This window comes from Podarcis tiliguerta (genome assembly GCF_965153285.1).
Source record: "Podarcis tiliguerta genome assembly, chromosome: 10".
NCBI lineage: Eukaryota > Metazoa > Chordata > Lepidosauria > Squamata > Lacertidae > Podarcis > Podarcis tiliguerta.
This window is the reverse complement of record NC_139543.1, coordinates 5,994,028-6,008,575: the sequence shown is the minus strand read 5'-3', so window position 1 is coordinate 6,008,575 and position 14,548 is coordinate 5,994,028. Positions and strand designations below refer to the sequence as shown.

Here is a 14,548-nt window from a genome sequence, read left to right as displayed (position 1 = left end):
ATGAGTGTTATGCATGTGCGTTATGTCTTGAAGTGCTGGAACAACAGAGATACTTTGTACTTGTATATATCTGTATCTGTAGCTACAAAGCCTACAAGCTGTATGCACATATCACTGTCTGGAATTGTATTACTGAAGCCTTATCTTCTGCAGCAGTAAACTATTTTGGACCTTAAGATGCCTCTGTGTGGTGACTGGAACTGGGGGAAACATCCACTACATGTCTCTCTCACCTCAGATTCCCAACATATCAGGCTGTCACCATGGGTGAGGGTTAGAGAACTGTTTCCCACCTGGCTTACAGCCTCTTTGGGGATGGCACCGCCAGCCATAAAAAGGTAAAGGTACCCCTGCCCGTACGGGCCAGTCATGTCCGACTCTAGGGTTGTGCGCCCATCTCACTTAAGAGGCCGGGAGCCAGCGCTGTCCGGAGACACTTCTGGGTCACGTGGCCAGCGTGACAAAGCTGCATCTGGCGAGCCAGCACCAGCGCAGCACACGGAAATGCCGTTTACCTTCCCGCTATAAAGCGGTACCTATTTATCTACTTGCACTTAGGGGTGCTTTCGAACTGCTAGGTGGGCAGGAGCTGGGACCGAAAGACGGGAGCTCACCCCACCGTGGGGATTCGAACCGCCGACCATACGATCGGCAAGCCCTAGGCACTGAGGTTTTACCCACAGCGCCACCCGCGTCCCTACCGCCAGCCATAGCAGAACCTTATTTTTTTGCAACCAGCCCTTCCCTGCTTAGTCCTCCGTAGGACTGCTCCCAATGGGGATAGTGGGGAAAGGCAGGCTCTGGACCCCACCTGTATTCACTCAGCCTGTATATAGTATTCACTCAGCAGTGATAATTACAGCTATCATATAAAAGTAGTGAGAAAGAATGTGACTTGCATTATGAACACACATAGACATATTTCACTCAGTGAGACTTTCGGAATGAAAAGAGGATTAAAAATGACACTTACAACCAGGAATTCTAAACAATAAATATAAAAGAGGCCATCGAACTTGCACGTTTTTTCCTTCGTGAAAATTAACCAATTAATCTTATCCAAGTAGGCGAAACGCGTTAACAGAAGCAGAACTCCTACAAGGCATTCAATCTCCCTCCTAGCTTTGGCAGTCGAACCAGGAGGGTATAATGGCTGATAGTATCAAATGCTGCTGCAAAATCAAAGAAAACCAACAGCATCACATTCCTTTGTCTGTCTCCCAACACAGGTCTTCCTTTATAAAGGGCAGCCAAGTCAGACTCTGCACCCAACCCAGGCGTCCAATTGAAGTTATCCAGAAAACTGGTTTCATCCCAGAGTATCTGGAGCTTTAGCTACGAAGAACTAGAGCTTAGCTTTTCAAAAGGGTGGAAACCAAGGCATAGCTTCAAAACAAACAGAATACCCAAGCCTGTACCGCAAATAAACCAGATTTATATAGAAAACTGATCCAGATTTTCATGTAATGTTGTGCGGGCTAAAGAATACCCTCCACTTCTTTAAGAAAAGATGGCCTTGAATTGCACTGAGGACAGTATGCAGAATGTGTCTTAATGGGGATTTTATTAATGTATATTCATATCCAAAGGTATATTTGTCCTTTGCTATCAACCCTGCCCCCCTCAAAACAGCTTGTAAGCAAGACAACTTATTAAACCAACGTTTTAAATCTCAGTTTCCTTAGCTCACGATCTAAATAAGTTTGAGCAAATCCTCTCTCAAATATAATTTTAATGTAATTGCCTGATTGCATATTACCATGAATTCAACACAGGATTTTACAATAACGTTTCTAATATATAACCCTATTTGTGCATTACTATTAAAACAAGGGAAGCAGGTAGCGCTGTGGTCTAAACCACAGAGCCTAGGCCTTGCCGATCGGAAGGTCAGCAGTTCAAATCCCTGCGACAGGCTGAGCTCCCATTGTTCGGTCCCAGTTCCTGCCCACCTAGCAGTTTGAAAGCACGCCAAAAAACTGCAAGTAGATAAATAGGTACCACTCCGGCAGGAAGGTAAACGGCGTTTCCGTGCGCTGCTCTGGTTCGCCAGAAGCGGCTTAGTCCGGCTGGCCACATGACCCAGAAGCTGTCAGAGGACAAACACTGGCTCCCTCAGCCTATAGAGCGAGATGAGCGCGTAACCCCAGAGTCGTCTGCGACTGGACCTAACGGTCAGGGGTACCTTTACCTTTTTATTAAAATAATACTTTCAAGTTAAGTGGCTGGGACCAAATTTTTATACAGCTACAAGAAAAAGTTAAAGAAAAAAGAAAAAGAAAGTCCAGTTACATTGAAACAACTGCTTCTTAAATGCCAAACGCAGTTGACACTGAAAAAGTACATCTGCTCTCGCTGTAGTCTGTAGCTGCAAAAACATGTGCTGCAACCTATTTGCTGTGCATTTCTCCAGCAGCAACCCATAATGTTTAAGGGAAAAACACATGATGTAATCACATGATGTCACACATTTCCTTAACAACAAATTACAGAAATAAGAGGGTGCTGTTTCGATCATCATCACATGCAGTTCTGGTCCGATGCAAACACTTTAAGTATGATGACCTTCAGAATAATAAAACATAAAACTTTTAAAAACTGGAATATTTGATCTTTCTACAAATCATAGCATCTCTTTATCATGGCAAAACACAAGAGAGTGAATTTGTTCAGGAGAGAATTTTGTTAACCAAACTTCTTCAAAATCCTAATGAGGAACCAAAACACCAGTCCCTCCAGGCTGTTTCACAGTTTAGAAGCCCACACTTCCAAGGCGGAACAGACGATTAGTTCAGTCAACTTAGATGTTTCATGGTTGTCGGGACGATGCCTCCTCCCCTAATAAATACCAGCTGAATACCATTCTAACACAAAATTTTCTCCTTTCTACGCTCTTCTATCAGCATGAATTCAGTAAAATCAAATATTTCTGCCCACAATTTACGAAGTTCTTTGTTGCAGCTGAAACATTTGAATTGAACTTAAATGTTGCAGAGATAACATAAAATGTCTTGTGGCGTCTTAAAAGAATAACAAATTAATGAGGCATAAACGTTCGTGGACCACAATCTATGAGAGGTGAGGCAAGACGGCAAGACACTTCTGTTGAGGCTACCCTTCCGGCCATCTCTCTATCAATGCTATGAACACAAGAGGATGAAGAGACGTGAAAGACTGGAGTGAATCTTAGTCTCATGTCCTGCCCCTCTGGAAAGTTTAATGTGAACCAAAATCCAACTCTTTTTGGTACACATCCTCTTTTAAAAAAAACACACCAGACCCACTTATATGGGCATATATTTGTTTATTTACACACACACACGCAGAGAGAGAGAGAGAGAGACAGAGACAGAGACAGAGACATGCAGGCCTCATTTCATACTGAAGTTTGTGCTACCGTATTTTTCGCCCTATAGGACGCACTTTTCCCCCTCCCAAAATGAAGGGGAAATCTGGGTGCGTCCTATGGGGCGAATGCAGGCTTTCGCTGAAGCTTGGAGAGCGAGAGGGGTCGGTGCACACTGACCCCTCTCGCTCTCCAGGCTTCAGGAAGACATCTGCAGCCTAGGCAGCCCTGTGGGAGGTCCCGCAGGGATGTCTAGGCTGCGGATAGCAGCCTGCTTCCCGGAGCGTCGGGTGCCCTGAAAGCAGAGTGCCCGGCACTTCGGGAACACATCCGCAGCCTAGGCAGCCCTGCGGGACCTCCCACAGGGCTGCCTAGGCTGTGGATGTCTTCCTGAAGCCTGGAGAGCGAGAGGGGTCAGTGCGCACCGACCCCTCTCGCTCTCCAAGCTTCAGCGAAAGCCTGAAGCCCAGCAGGGCTCCCCACGCTGCGGGTAGCAGCCTGCCGCCTGGCGCGAGGGGCGCCCTGAAGCAGAGCGCCCCTCACGCCGGGCAGACATCCGCAGCGTGGGGAGCCCTCCAGGAGTTCCCCGCAGCGCTCCCCACGCTGTGGATAGCAGCCTGCCGCCCGGCGGGCAGGGCACCCTGAAGCAGAGCTCCCCTCGCACCGGGCAGACATCGGCCAGCCCCACAAGCTCGGGGGACAGCAGGGAGGCGCAGCGCCGCCATCCCGCTGTTCCTCAACCTGGTTCGGTTTCCCCGACCTGCTTTTGGGGGGGGAAATAAAGGAAAAAAAATTTCCTTTTATTTCCCCCCCAAAAAACTAGATGCGTCCTATGGGACGGAGCGTCCTATGGAACTAAAAATACGGTATGTATGTGGCAGTGGAAATTCAAGACTCTCTCCTGCATGCCATCCCAAATAACAAATCTACATACTAGGGCACGGCGTGATGCCAGCTTCCATCGCTTTCGCGTAGGAGAGGGAGACTTAATTTCCAAATAACAGTTGTTACGGTTCTAGTGTTCTATTCAGAGCTGCTAGCAAATAGTTAATGATGGGATATGGAAAATCCATCTTACCTTTCAAAAGTTTCATTACGCACTTCTCCGTCAAATGTAGCACTCCGTGGTCAATGTAATGCAAGAGTGCGTGCAAAGGTAGACATCGGATGCCCAGCGCTATATGCAGAGTATGAAATCCTGCAGTTTGAGAGAGAGAGAAATATTCCTCAGCAAAAGCAAAGCAAACACCCTATTCAGAAATGCTGGGTGAGGTTTGACTAAGCAAACCTACTGAAATTAATAGACCTAATTTAGTCCTGTCTGTTAATTTCAATGGATCAACTCTGAGTAAAAATAAGTAACGGGTTACACCATTACTCTAATGGCCACACAAGTGACAAGATGATTAGCCAAGTTCTCTGGCAAAAACATTCTTTATTGGATTGAAAAACAGCCCAAGTCTATTGGCTCAGATAAGAAACCCCTTGCTGTTTTGTGAAACTGCCAAGCAGCATGGGTACAGATCAGTGTTAGGAAATTCCTCCAGAGCGGCTTCTCAGAAAGCTACAGCGTAGTCAACATCATAAGGACAATTCCTCTTTCCGTGGATAACTCCTCTGAATCTTCCCTGCTCAGAATAAGATTCGCCCAGTGGCTCATGAAGGTGAATTGGTTATGGAAGCAGCATTCACCACCTCCATGGGGTTGCAATTTGCCAACATTATTTGTACACCAGGAATATTTCTTATAATGGTGTATGGATGATGGCATAGGACAAATTCAAATCAATGCTCGCCTGTTAGTTTTGATTTTTTCTACCGCTAGATAAGAACCCCTTATCTTGACATGAAGGCGGCTGGGGGGGGGGGGGCACAGGAGGAAGCAAAGGTAGTGCCAAGGATCCGTTCCAGCTCTGCCTGCCCCACAGAGTCCCCTCTCGCAACTGCCTGGTAGGAAAGATGCTGACTTACAGTTTTTTATTGGGATTTTATCACTGCCTTGGCAGGATCTGTATCCTGAAGGGCAAGATATAAATTATTGTACACTGGTACCTCGGGTTACATACACTTCAGGTTACAGACTCCGCTAACCCAGAAATAGTGCTTCAGGTTAATAATAATAATAATAATAATTTATTATTTGTACCCCGCCCATCTGGCTGGGTTTCCCCAGCCACTCTGGGCGGCTTCCATAGAAACAAAAAATACAGTAAAATATCACAGATTAAAAACTTCCCTGAACATCTTAAGGGCTGCCTTAAGATGTCTTCTAAATGTCAGGTAGTTATTTATCGCTTTGACATCTGATGGGAGGGCGTTCCACAAGGTGGGCGCCACTTTTTAAAGAACTTTGCTTCAGGATGAGAACAGAAATCGTGCTCCGGCGGCACGGCAGCAGCAGGAGGCCCCATTAGCTAAAGTGGTGCTTCAGGTTAAGAACAGTTTCAGGTTAAGTACAGACCTCTGAAACGAATTAAGTACTTAACCTGAGGTACCACTGTACTAAACAACAAATATTAAAAACTCAGTATTTAAAGTTTCCTCAGTATACAGACACACGTGGGGACTGAAGAAAGCTAGCCTCCACAAAGGGGCACTATGACTTTTATATGTCTCCCTTTCCTACAAGAAGCTGAGGGTGGGGTACATATGGCTTTTCACTCCTACAAAATTACACTCTGACAACAACCCCAAGGAGGTATGTCAGGATGTGCGTGTGTGTGTGTGTGTGTGAGAGTGAGAGTGAGAGAGAGAGAGAGAGAGAGAGAGAGAGAGAGATTGGCCCAAAGTTCAGATGATCAGCCTCACAGTTGAGCGGGAACTTCAAATGCAGGTCTCCAGTCCATTACTGACCATAATTAGTACATCATTTTGGCTCTCCCTGCCTAAATGAATGGAACACACAGCTTGACTGTCCTAGGACTTACCAGGAGGCAAAGGCAGGCACATTCCACTGGTGGCCTGTAGAATCTGACACATGATACAGAATACGACCATCTCATCCAATCTTCCTTCCTGCCTACTGCATAAAAGATAAGAACAGCATGGAACGTAAGAACGGCAAATTCACATACTTCCCTGAACTCCTTTCATTATTCATAGTCCAGCTTCATATCCCATATGCTCACCCCTCCTCTTGCAAGCCAGCTGCAATCTGGAGAACCTGCTTTGTTAACCAGTTTTTTCCAAAACAGGGATCTCTGATTTAATTTAATATCAGTTTACTGGCTGGGACATTAGGTCAGAATCTCCATGTCAAAGCCAGTGTGCAAGACAATGAAGGAGTTTGCAAACCTGTTTATGCATCTAAAATACTTTTAGCCTTCTCTTCATTGACAAGTAATCCCAGGAAAGAGTATAATAAAACCATTTAAGGTGCTACTGGAAGGAATTTTTTTATTTTGTTTCGACTACGGCAGACCAACATGGCTACCGACCTGTAACAAAAGTGCCTCAGTTTCCCTTAATACAATACAAGACTTGACACCCATTTCTGACCTCACAAACCATGTATTACGTAGTAAGGAATGCTATGTCTAAAATGACCCTTCTGATGCTTAAACTGGAACATAAGCATTTCAGTCTAAAAATTAAAGCAACAGTTGTAGAATAATTACATTTTGTGGCATTTCATAAACAGAACTATGTATTGTTGAACATGTTTTTTTTTAATAATATTTATTAGAAGTTTAATAGTTACAGAAAGAAAAAAAGAGAAAAACAATGAAGAATTTAACAAACAATACCTCAAAGATAAAAATGAAAACAAAAAAATACATCAAAACAACAACAAAAAACATTTAAAAACACATCCAATTTCCATATCTTTACCTTTCATTTACTTGTTTCATTGACCTCCTCACACCTCCTTTTTTTGTATTCTAGTTCAATTAGCTATTTCAGCAAATCCTTTCCATCTTTCTCAATTTTTTGTTCTATAATTTATCTTAACACAATCTAACTTTAAATTTTCCACTTTGGCCCATTAACAATCAGTTTTTGCTTAATTCGTTATAACATTTCTACTAAAACGATATAACTTCATTCCAGCATTCTTCTAACATTCATTAATTTTGCAGTATTTCTGTAAATATACTTTGAATTTTTTCCAATCTTCTTCCACCGACTCTTCTCCCTGGTCCCGGATTCTGCCAGTCATTTCCGCCAATTCCATGTAGTCCATCAGCTTCATCTGCCATTCTTCCTGGGTGGGTAAATCTTGTGTCTTGTATTGTTGAACATGTTGAATGAATTTGTCACAGGCCATAACAAAAGATTAAATAGACCTTTATGCATATAAAGCTCTGATCAATGTTCTTAGCAAGTCTACCATGTGTGGAGTCAGGTAATCATGACACAATCTCACCACCCCAAAGAAAAAACACAACACTCTTTTCAGCTTTTGTCTTACCACTATGGGGGTTCCCTTTTTTATTGAACTTATTGTGACTTAATGGAAAATAATTACTTACCATGAGAAGATCCAGGGACCAAGACTATATTTCTTCCAAACGTTCTCCATTATCAAGCATATTAGATCCAGCTAGAAAGGGGAGGGGAAAATATTTGAATTCTTATATACAAGAATTTCCAATTTTCTAACTTATTCTCAAAATTCTCACAATTATTCACCAGGCATCACTACAATTAAGCAGATTAAAATCATTTACTATGGCTGAAACCTCATTAAGCACAGTATAGTTTAATTCTGAGTAAACATGCTTCGGGATTGCTCTGCAGGGGACCAGTTCCATGAACGATTACTTTAGAGTAAGCGCTACTGAACTCAAATGAAACTTCTGTGATTTCCGAGTAACATTCATAGGACTATGCTGTAACTGGACCAACAACATGTGCTGTATGTGAAAGCAGCTTTCTGGGTAGAGTTGGTGGCCCAGCCAATGTGGTCAAAGAGCTTGCCAACGCACCTGAACCAAGGAGGAGTAGACTATCAGCTGCTAAACAGAGAGTTTAATCCTGCTTTCTCCACAATGTTTGGGTGCGCCAGTAAGTTCCCCATAGGGAACTGTCTGGTGCAGCCAAACCAAGCAGGACTGAACTCCCCTGCCCATCAGCTGAAGTTCAGTCCTGGCGCCCATCCTGCTGCTTCTCCATCACACGGGATGTCGAGTGCAGGGCAGGTGAGTGCTGTTTGGGGGATATAGTCTCACGGGTTAAATGGTGAGGCCTGACAGCAACACACACATTCTAAAGGGACAAAATGATGTCTTGCTGTAAAAGATTGTTTTACTTTTATATACAGATATATAAAAAGAACTGACCGATTTCGAAACATAATCCACAGCTATTTGGTCAATCTTCTTTTTGCCAACATGCTGCAGGTGCCTTGTGAGATGATCCTTCAACTGTGCTACCATCTGAAAATACAAACCAGTAACTTACAATTCTAATATTAAAGAGGAGAACAAGGGGAGGGGTGCTCCTAGGCAGTTAAGATTGGTTTTATAAAGCAAGCAATAGTCTATATGCCTTAGCCACAAGTCGTAATTGGATGGGGGATTGCGACAACCCTCGAGGTCACTTCTAACTCTACAGTTCTATGATCTAGGACTCTATGATCCACGGTCCTCTTTATGCTTTGTCTCGCATTAATTATTCCTGGTTCAATGTTGTTCTTTGTTGTATTTCTTTTCTTTGTTTTCATTACTGTTATTTTGTGTAATTCATTACCATTAATGAAAATTCTCAACAAAAAATAATTTACAAATATGGCAACGTGTGTTTTTGTAAAATTGCTGGGATATACATTTTCAAATGCAGCGCTATAAGATAAGAAATTGGGTACAAAAATATCCCAAAACAAAAGAAGTCCAGTAGGATCACACTGAAGATATCTGTGGTGAGTTCAGATGCAGCACTTGAAGTCATAGAATTAATGAATTAATGCATTCCTCTCCCCCCACCCATTGTATGATCTTATGCTGCATAAGTATAGAAAAAAATGGGTTTATGAGATTTCAGACTATTATGTATTCTTGTGACCTCCACATATACCTGTGACATGGAAACAATAAGCAAACCAATTTATTTTCTGCACATGCAACCCATACTCCCACTTATTATGTAAATTCCAGAAGTGAAAATTGGGGTCTAGAGCCTTCTAAACAGAGAGGGTCTTAGCAGGAGGTTGCCAGTGGCTATTACATGGTATTTTCTCAGAAGTCCAAAAGCTCATATTCAACATCAGAAGATTACCTAAGAGCCGTTTACAATGAAAAATTCAACCTGAGGAAATGTGTGAGCATTTCTGTATAGTAGTTTTGCCGACTAAAGAAAACAGAGCTTCATGAAGAAGTTGAACGCTAACATTTGCATTTGCATTTTCCAATATCCTTCCTTAACTAACTTGTGCCACCTATTGCCAACACATACCAGTCCTGTTAGCAACCGTTGCTGGTAATCTTCTTCCTGGAAGAGAGGAACCATATTTTCTTCTGAAATTAGACAAGAGAAGGAGAGGCCATATTATGTTGTTGTTATGCAGGGACTATGCTATACATCAGAGTCCTCTGGGTAACAGGGCACATGTTTGAGCAGCTTCTGAATGTAGTGCCAACATGCTGCCTGCATTTTGATAATCAGGGAACACAGAAACTGCCTTAAACCGAGTCAGCTCATTGACGCATCTATAGCTTGCCAGGAATGGAGAAGAGGGATCCTTCAATGTTGGCCACTGAAGCCAGGACCATTTACGAGCAAATTATGTTCTCAACCACTGAGTGATGGTCTTTCTCCATAAGGAAATAAATTCCTTATCATTTTTTTAAAATATCCATGCATGGCTATGTAAGGTAAGCTCAGTTGAGGGTTGCCTTCGCCCCAAGCCTGAGAAAACTTGGAGTGAGTTCTGAGAAGCCTAACATAGGAACAGGCTGGTAGTATCCAAGATGCCCCTCTAACCACCACAAGCCCTTTAGAGCCCTCAGGTCCAGAGAAATCAGGGGAAATAATACAAAATGCTCTTTGTTCTGAAGTCGACATTCATAGCTCACAGCAGGCACAGGATGCTTGAAGAGGCGAGCAAATGATTATTGGTGTGTAGGTTGGGATCCTAGAAGCAAAACATTGCTTACTTGCCACTTTGCTTCGTTAAGCACAATGAGCAGTCCAGCCCATGTTTTAGGCCCCCCAAACATAATGGGAATTAACTTGCAGGTGCCTTTGAGACAGGACTTTGGTACTTCCAAATGGTACCTTCAAGTTATGTGTAACTATCAGCACCCTGATCTTGGAACACTTTACTAAAAGTTCCACGATAAATAAACAAATTTAGGAAAATACAGAGGGGCAGGGTTCCCCACTGGAATGAAGCCAATATATTTGCCTGCAAACTTAGTTCCCACAGCAATCTTTTCATCCAAGCACCTCTCCCAAGAAATCTAGAGCAGCGTTGCTGCATTTTAATTAAATGCCCCCCACACTTACTTTGTCTTCAGCAAATTTGTGTAATTCACAGTACCAGGCAACTCACCATTTACACAAACACAATTTGCATGCAACCACGCACACACGTGGTGCCAGGAACCTGGAAGCGGATTCTGGAAATGGGAAGCACCCTGAACAGTCTTCCTGGCTCGCAAGGAGACCCTCCCCAGAGCCCAAAGTAGACATCCTGTTTGGGCCGGGGGGGGGGGCTCGTCATGAGCCAGAGGGGCAGCAGGGCTTTGTGGAGCTGCTGAGCCTCCCCGCTTAACAGCTGACATGCGGAGTAGCGCAGCCACCACAGCCACTTCCCTGCATGTCAGTTGTGCAAGCCAAACAAGCCGGAAGGGCAGCATGGCTTCCTTGACCCACTCAGCTGACATGCAGGGAAGCGGGGGGGGGGGGGGTGTTGCTGCACTATCCCGCATGTCGGCTGTTAGGCAGGGAGGCTCAGCAGCCTCAACAAAGCCCCTCTATGGAGTCTCCTTGCAAGCTAGTAGGACTCTCAAAAGTGCTCCCAATATACATGATTTCAGTTACACATGCGATGGTGTGGAACGTAACCCCCATGTAAATTGGGAGTTGTCAGCCTACAGCGAACACTGGGAAGGAATTTGAATATCACTATTTGTAGCCATTCAGCGTCAGGGAATACTAGTCTTACCTGTGTTCCATTTAGTCAGGCTGGAAAACACTCTGTAAGTGAAAAGAAAAATGTTACCAATGTGCTTCAAAGCGGGAATTGCTCAAACATGTAGAAAACACACACAATCTACACAACAACCACTGATTTCTGAAATGAAAACACAACAGAAACTGAAAACAGTGTTCAGCAAGACACTGGATCAGTGTAAGTGAGTATGTGAATGAGTCAGGATTAGGTCTCTGGCCGGATGGCCAGAAAGAGAAATAGATTATGTTGCTTTATTTGGTTTTTTCTTTATTAATGACCAGTGTAATGTTTTGTAAATAATAAAGACTCCGAGAAACAGAACCAAATGGTGTTTATTCCTGTAATGGGAATTTCACAAAGAGACAGCTGGAGTGCTGCTGCTGCTACAAAGAATTAAAAAACGCAAGAAAACTTTTCTGTAAAAGGAACTCTGCTGCAGAAAGAAATGAAAACCCAAGAGTAGATGCTCACACACCAACAAACAGAACAGGCGGAAGCTTGCAAAAATGCAAATCAAAACAGGATAAGGCGTGAATTATATCACACACCAAACCTGGATAACTCACTGAATACTAATAACACAAAACTGGAGCATTTCTTCAAAATGGAAACTAGTCTCAGACAGCTGGTTTATATGTCACTAGTTAATGCCCAGTAAAGCTTATTATATGCTACAGAATAACCACTCCTCATTCTATCCATCCATATTTTTATTTGAAATAATGATACTGCTACCATAATTAACTAGGCTTCTATACAACAGAACCAATCCCTTACTTTCCCCCAGGTGGTCCAGGAACACTTAAAAATCCTGCCACGGATACACCAGTACTGCAAGGCATGCTGTTTTGTCTTGGGGACAGCCTGAAAATAAGGGTGGCCTTTCTGTGTCAAGTGATGCCTGCCTCAGTCAGAATATACAGAAGCAGTTGTCACACGGATCTCTACCATCACACTGTGAACTCCAACATAAATGCCAGTGCTGATGAAAGTGAAGAGGGGTGAACACTCAACATCAGAGGCGCCAACTTTTGCTGCACATGGGAGCGGTGGTGGCATGTGTCACAGGGTACATGAGTGATGGGATCAAATTTTGGGGAGAGCCCAACATAACTCAGTCCCAACAAGATGGTGTCCCTGCTTAACCTGATAGCAGAAACCCACACCCTTTGAGGTTACCAATGGACCATTGACTGTTCGCCATGAGGACCCAAAGTGTTTTTTGGAGGCATCTGCAACTTGTTCTCCAGCTAAATTTCACAAACGCACTAAAAACAGACAGACCCTTTAAAATGCAGTCTTTCACTTTCTGGAAACAGCAACATTACAGAAATCAACTTACTTCTTTGCGTTTTCAAGCATGCTTTCTGTATATATTGTGCTCTCTTCAGTTCTCTAAATCAAAGTGTAAATTACTTGAATTAAGAACATTATGAGATACAGTCAATTTTATTCTATCAATGTCTAACAAAAATTTTAAGTCAAAATAAAAGGAAGGAAGGAAGACAGGAAACCTACATTGTCAAATTATGTACTCCAACTGTGCAAGCAACAGCTTCAGAAGTTCTTAGTTAAGTTCCAGAAAACCAGAATACAGTGGATGTGACCCAGAATAAAAGTGGGTCCTCTGCTCCCCAGAATGTTCTTTGAGCTGGCCAAGACGTTACAAAAAACATGGTTTCCAGAAGTGTGAATAAGCCTGCCTTGCCCTTCCCACTTCCCACCTTTCTTCTTGTTTATACCATTGTCTCAGAACAAGCAAGGGCATTACACAATGTTTTGATTCTGTCTTGTTCTAACAACCTGCAGTTTAACCACTCACAGTACCCTAGGTTAGGATACAATGGAGAGCTAATCTCCTTGTGGCTACACAACAGTAGGATAGTGGGAAATGCATGAATCTGAGTTTCATGTAAGCTAATTCATAGAATGGGAAGCTGTGGTTGCTCATTACACCTGAACCAGCCCTTGCACTGACTAGGAGAAGCCAGGTGTACAAAATGAATACTTTGGTCACCCCAGGCTGACTCACACCTGTCTGGAAGGAAGATTAAAGGAGTACTGAAATGGGATTAGACAAAGAGATGTCTAAATGAGCATTTAAAGGTACCAGTGAATGCGTGAATCCAAAGCAAGGCCCAGTTATTTCTTCACTGTAGGACAAACCTTTCTTCAGGAACACAGAACCAATTACCAATCAAAACGGTGGTTTTTAGTTAAAGAGAAATGAGAGAGTGTGCAAAAATGTGTTATTTCTCTAAGACAGCAACCATATATTACAAAACTACTTCTGCCAACAAGCAATTCACATAAAAAATTGTCATGTGATTTAATCAATATGCAAATCCACTTACACATTTGAGTTCTCTAAAGTGTCTTGCGGTTATTTTGTTTTATCTTATCCTCTTTTTCTGTTAGCTTGATGTGGTTGTGGTATCATACTGTTAGGTCTTTGAATTATTAACTACTAAATGATCTGCTTAATGTGATTATAACATTGATATTGGATATTGTTTTGTGGTCTACTGGTACGTCCTATTACATTCACTTAATCTTCTCATATGTTTTTAAATCAACTGCAATTGTTGTACTGGTTGTTATATAGTAATGTATTATAATTGTGGTTACTATACTCTATATATCCTATGAACCACTTTGAGCACAATGTACTTGTGAGGAACACAGTATACAGATAAATTGGCTGTGACAAAATGGAAAGTCTGAACCATAATATTCATTACTGAGATCCATTTACCTCATCTGAAAGCAGTTTATCCCGTTCCAGTCTAAGCAGCTTGCTGTTGAAACACATGTGTGGGTCAAAACACCTGGAGCATTCCAAGCTTGAACCTAGCTTTTCCCAGAAGCCTTTGCACTTCTGTACCTTAAGAGCGAGAGAGAGCAGAGAAGTTATTTCCTCCTATAAACAAAAGTTAAGCAAAAGAAGATAATGAGACATGCTGAGTCTAGCTTTGGTATGCAAAGAGCTTTAAAGTGAGTGATAGAGAAATTTTGCATCACCCAGACATTAACCTCAAAACTGCTAAGTTCAAATGTTTATACACTGAAACAAAATACATGCAACC

At 42.7% G+C, this 14,548-nt stretch overlaps 1 protein-coding gene across 3 annotated transcripts in view; it reads right to left on the bottom strand.

Moving 5' to 3' along the window:
- GSAP (gamma-secretase activating protein) overlaps positions 1-14,548 on the bottom strand; it is a 52,191-nt gene that overhangs the window by 4,860 nt on the left and 32,783 nt on the right. For all 3 annotated transcript variants that reach the window (XM_083399554.1, XM_083399553.1, XM_083399555.1), the window contains 8 exons: positions 14,218-14,346; positions 12,805-12,857; positions 11,454-11,485; positions 9,740-9,801; positions 8,629-8,724; positions 7,819-7,889; positions 6,274-6,368; positions 4,425-4,544 (listed from right to left, as the gene is read on the bottom strand). In XM_083399554.1, coding sequence (XP_083255680.1) covers positions 4,425-4,544; positions 6,274-6,368; positions 7,819-7,889; positions 8,629-8,724; positions 9,740-9,801; positions 11,454-11,485; positions 12,805-12,857; positions 14,218-14,346 — 658 coding nt within the window. The remainder of the gene's footprint in view (positions 1-4,424; positions 4,545-6,273; positions 6,369-7,818; positions 7,890-8,628; positions 8,725-9,739; positions 9,802-11,453; positions 11,486-12,804; positions 12,858-14,217; positions 14,347-14,548) is intronic.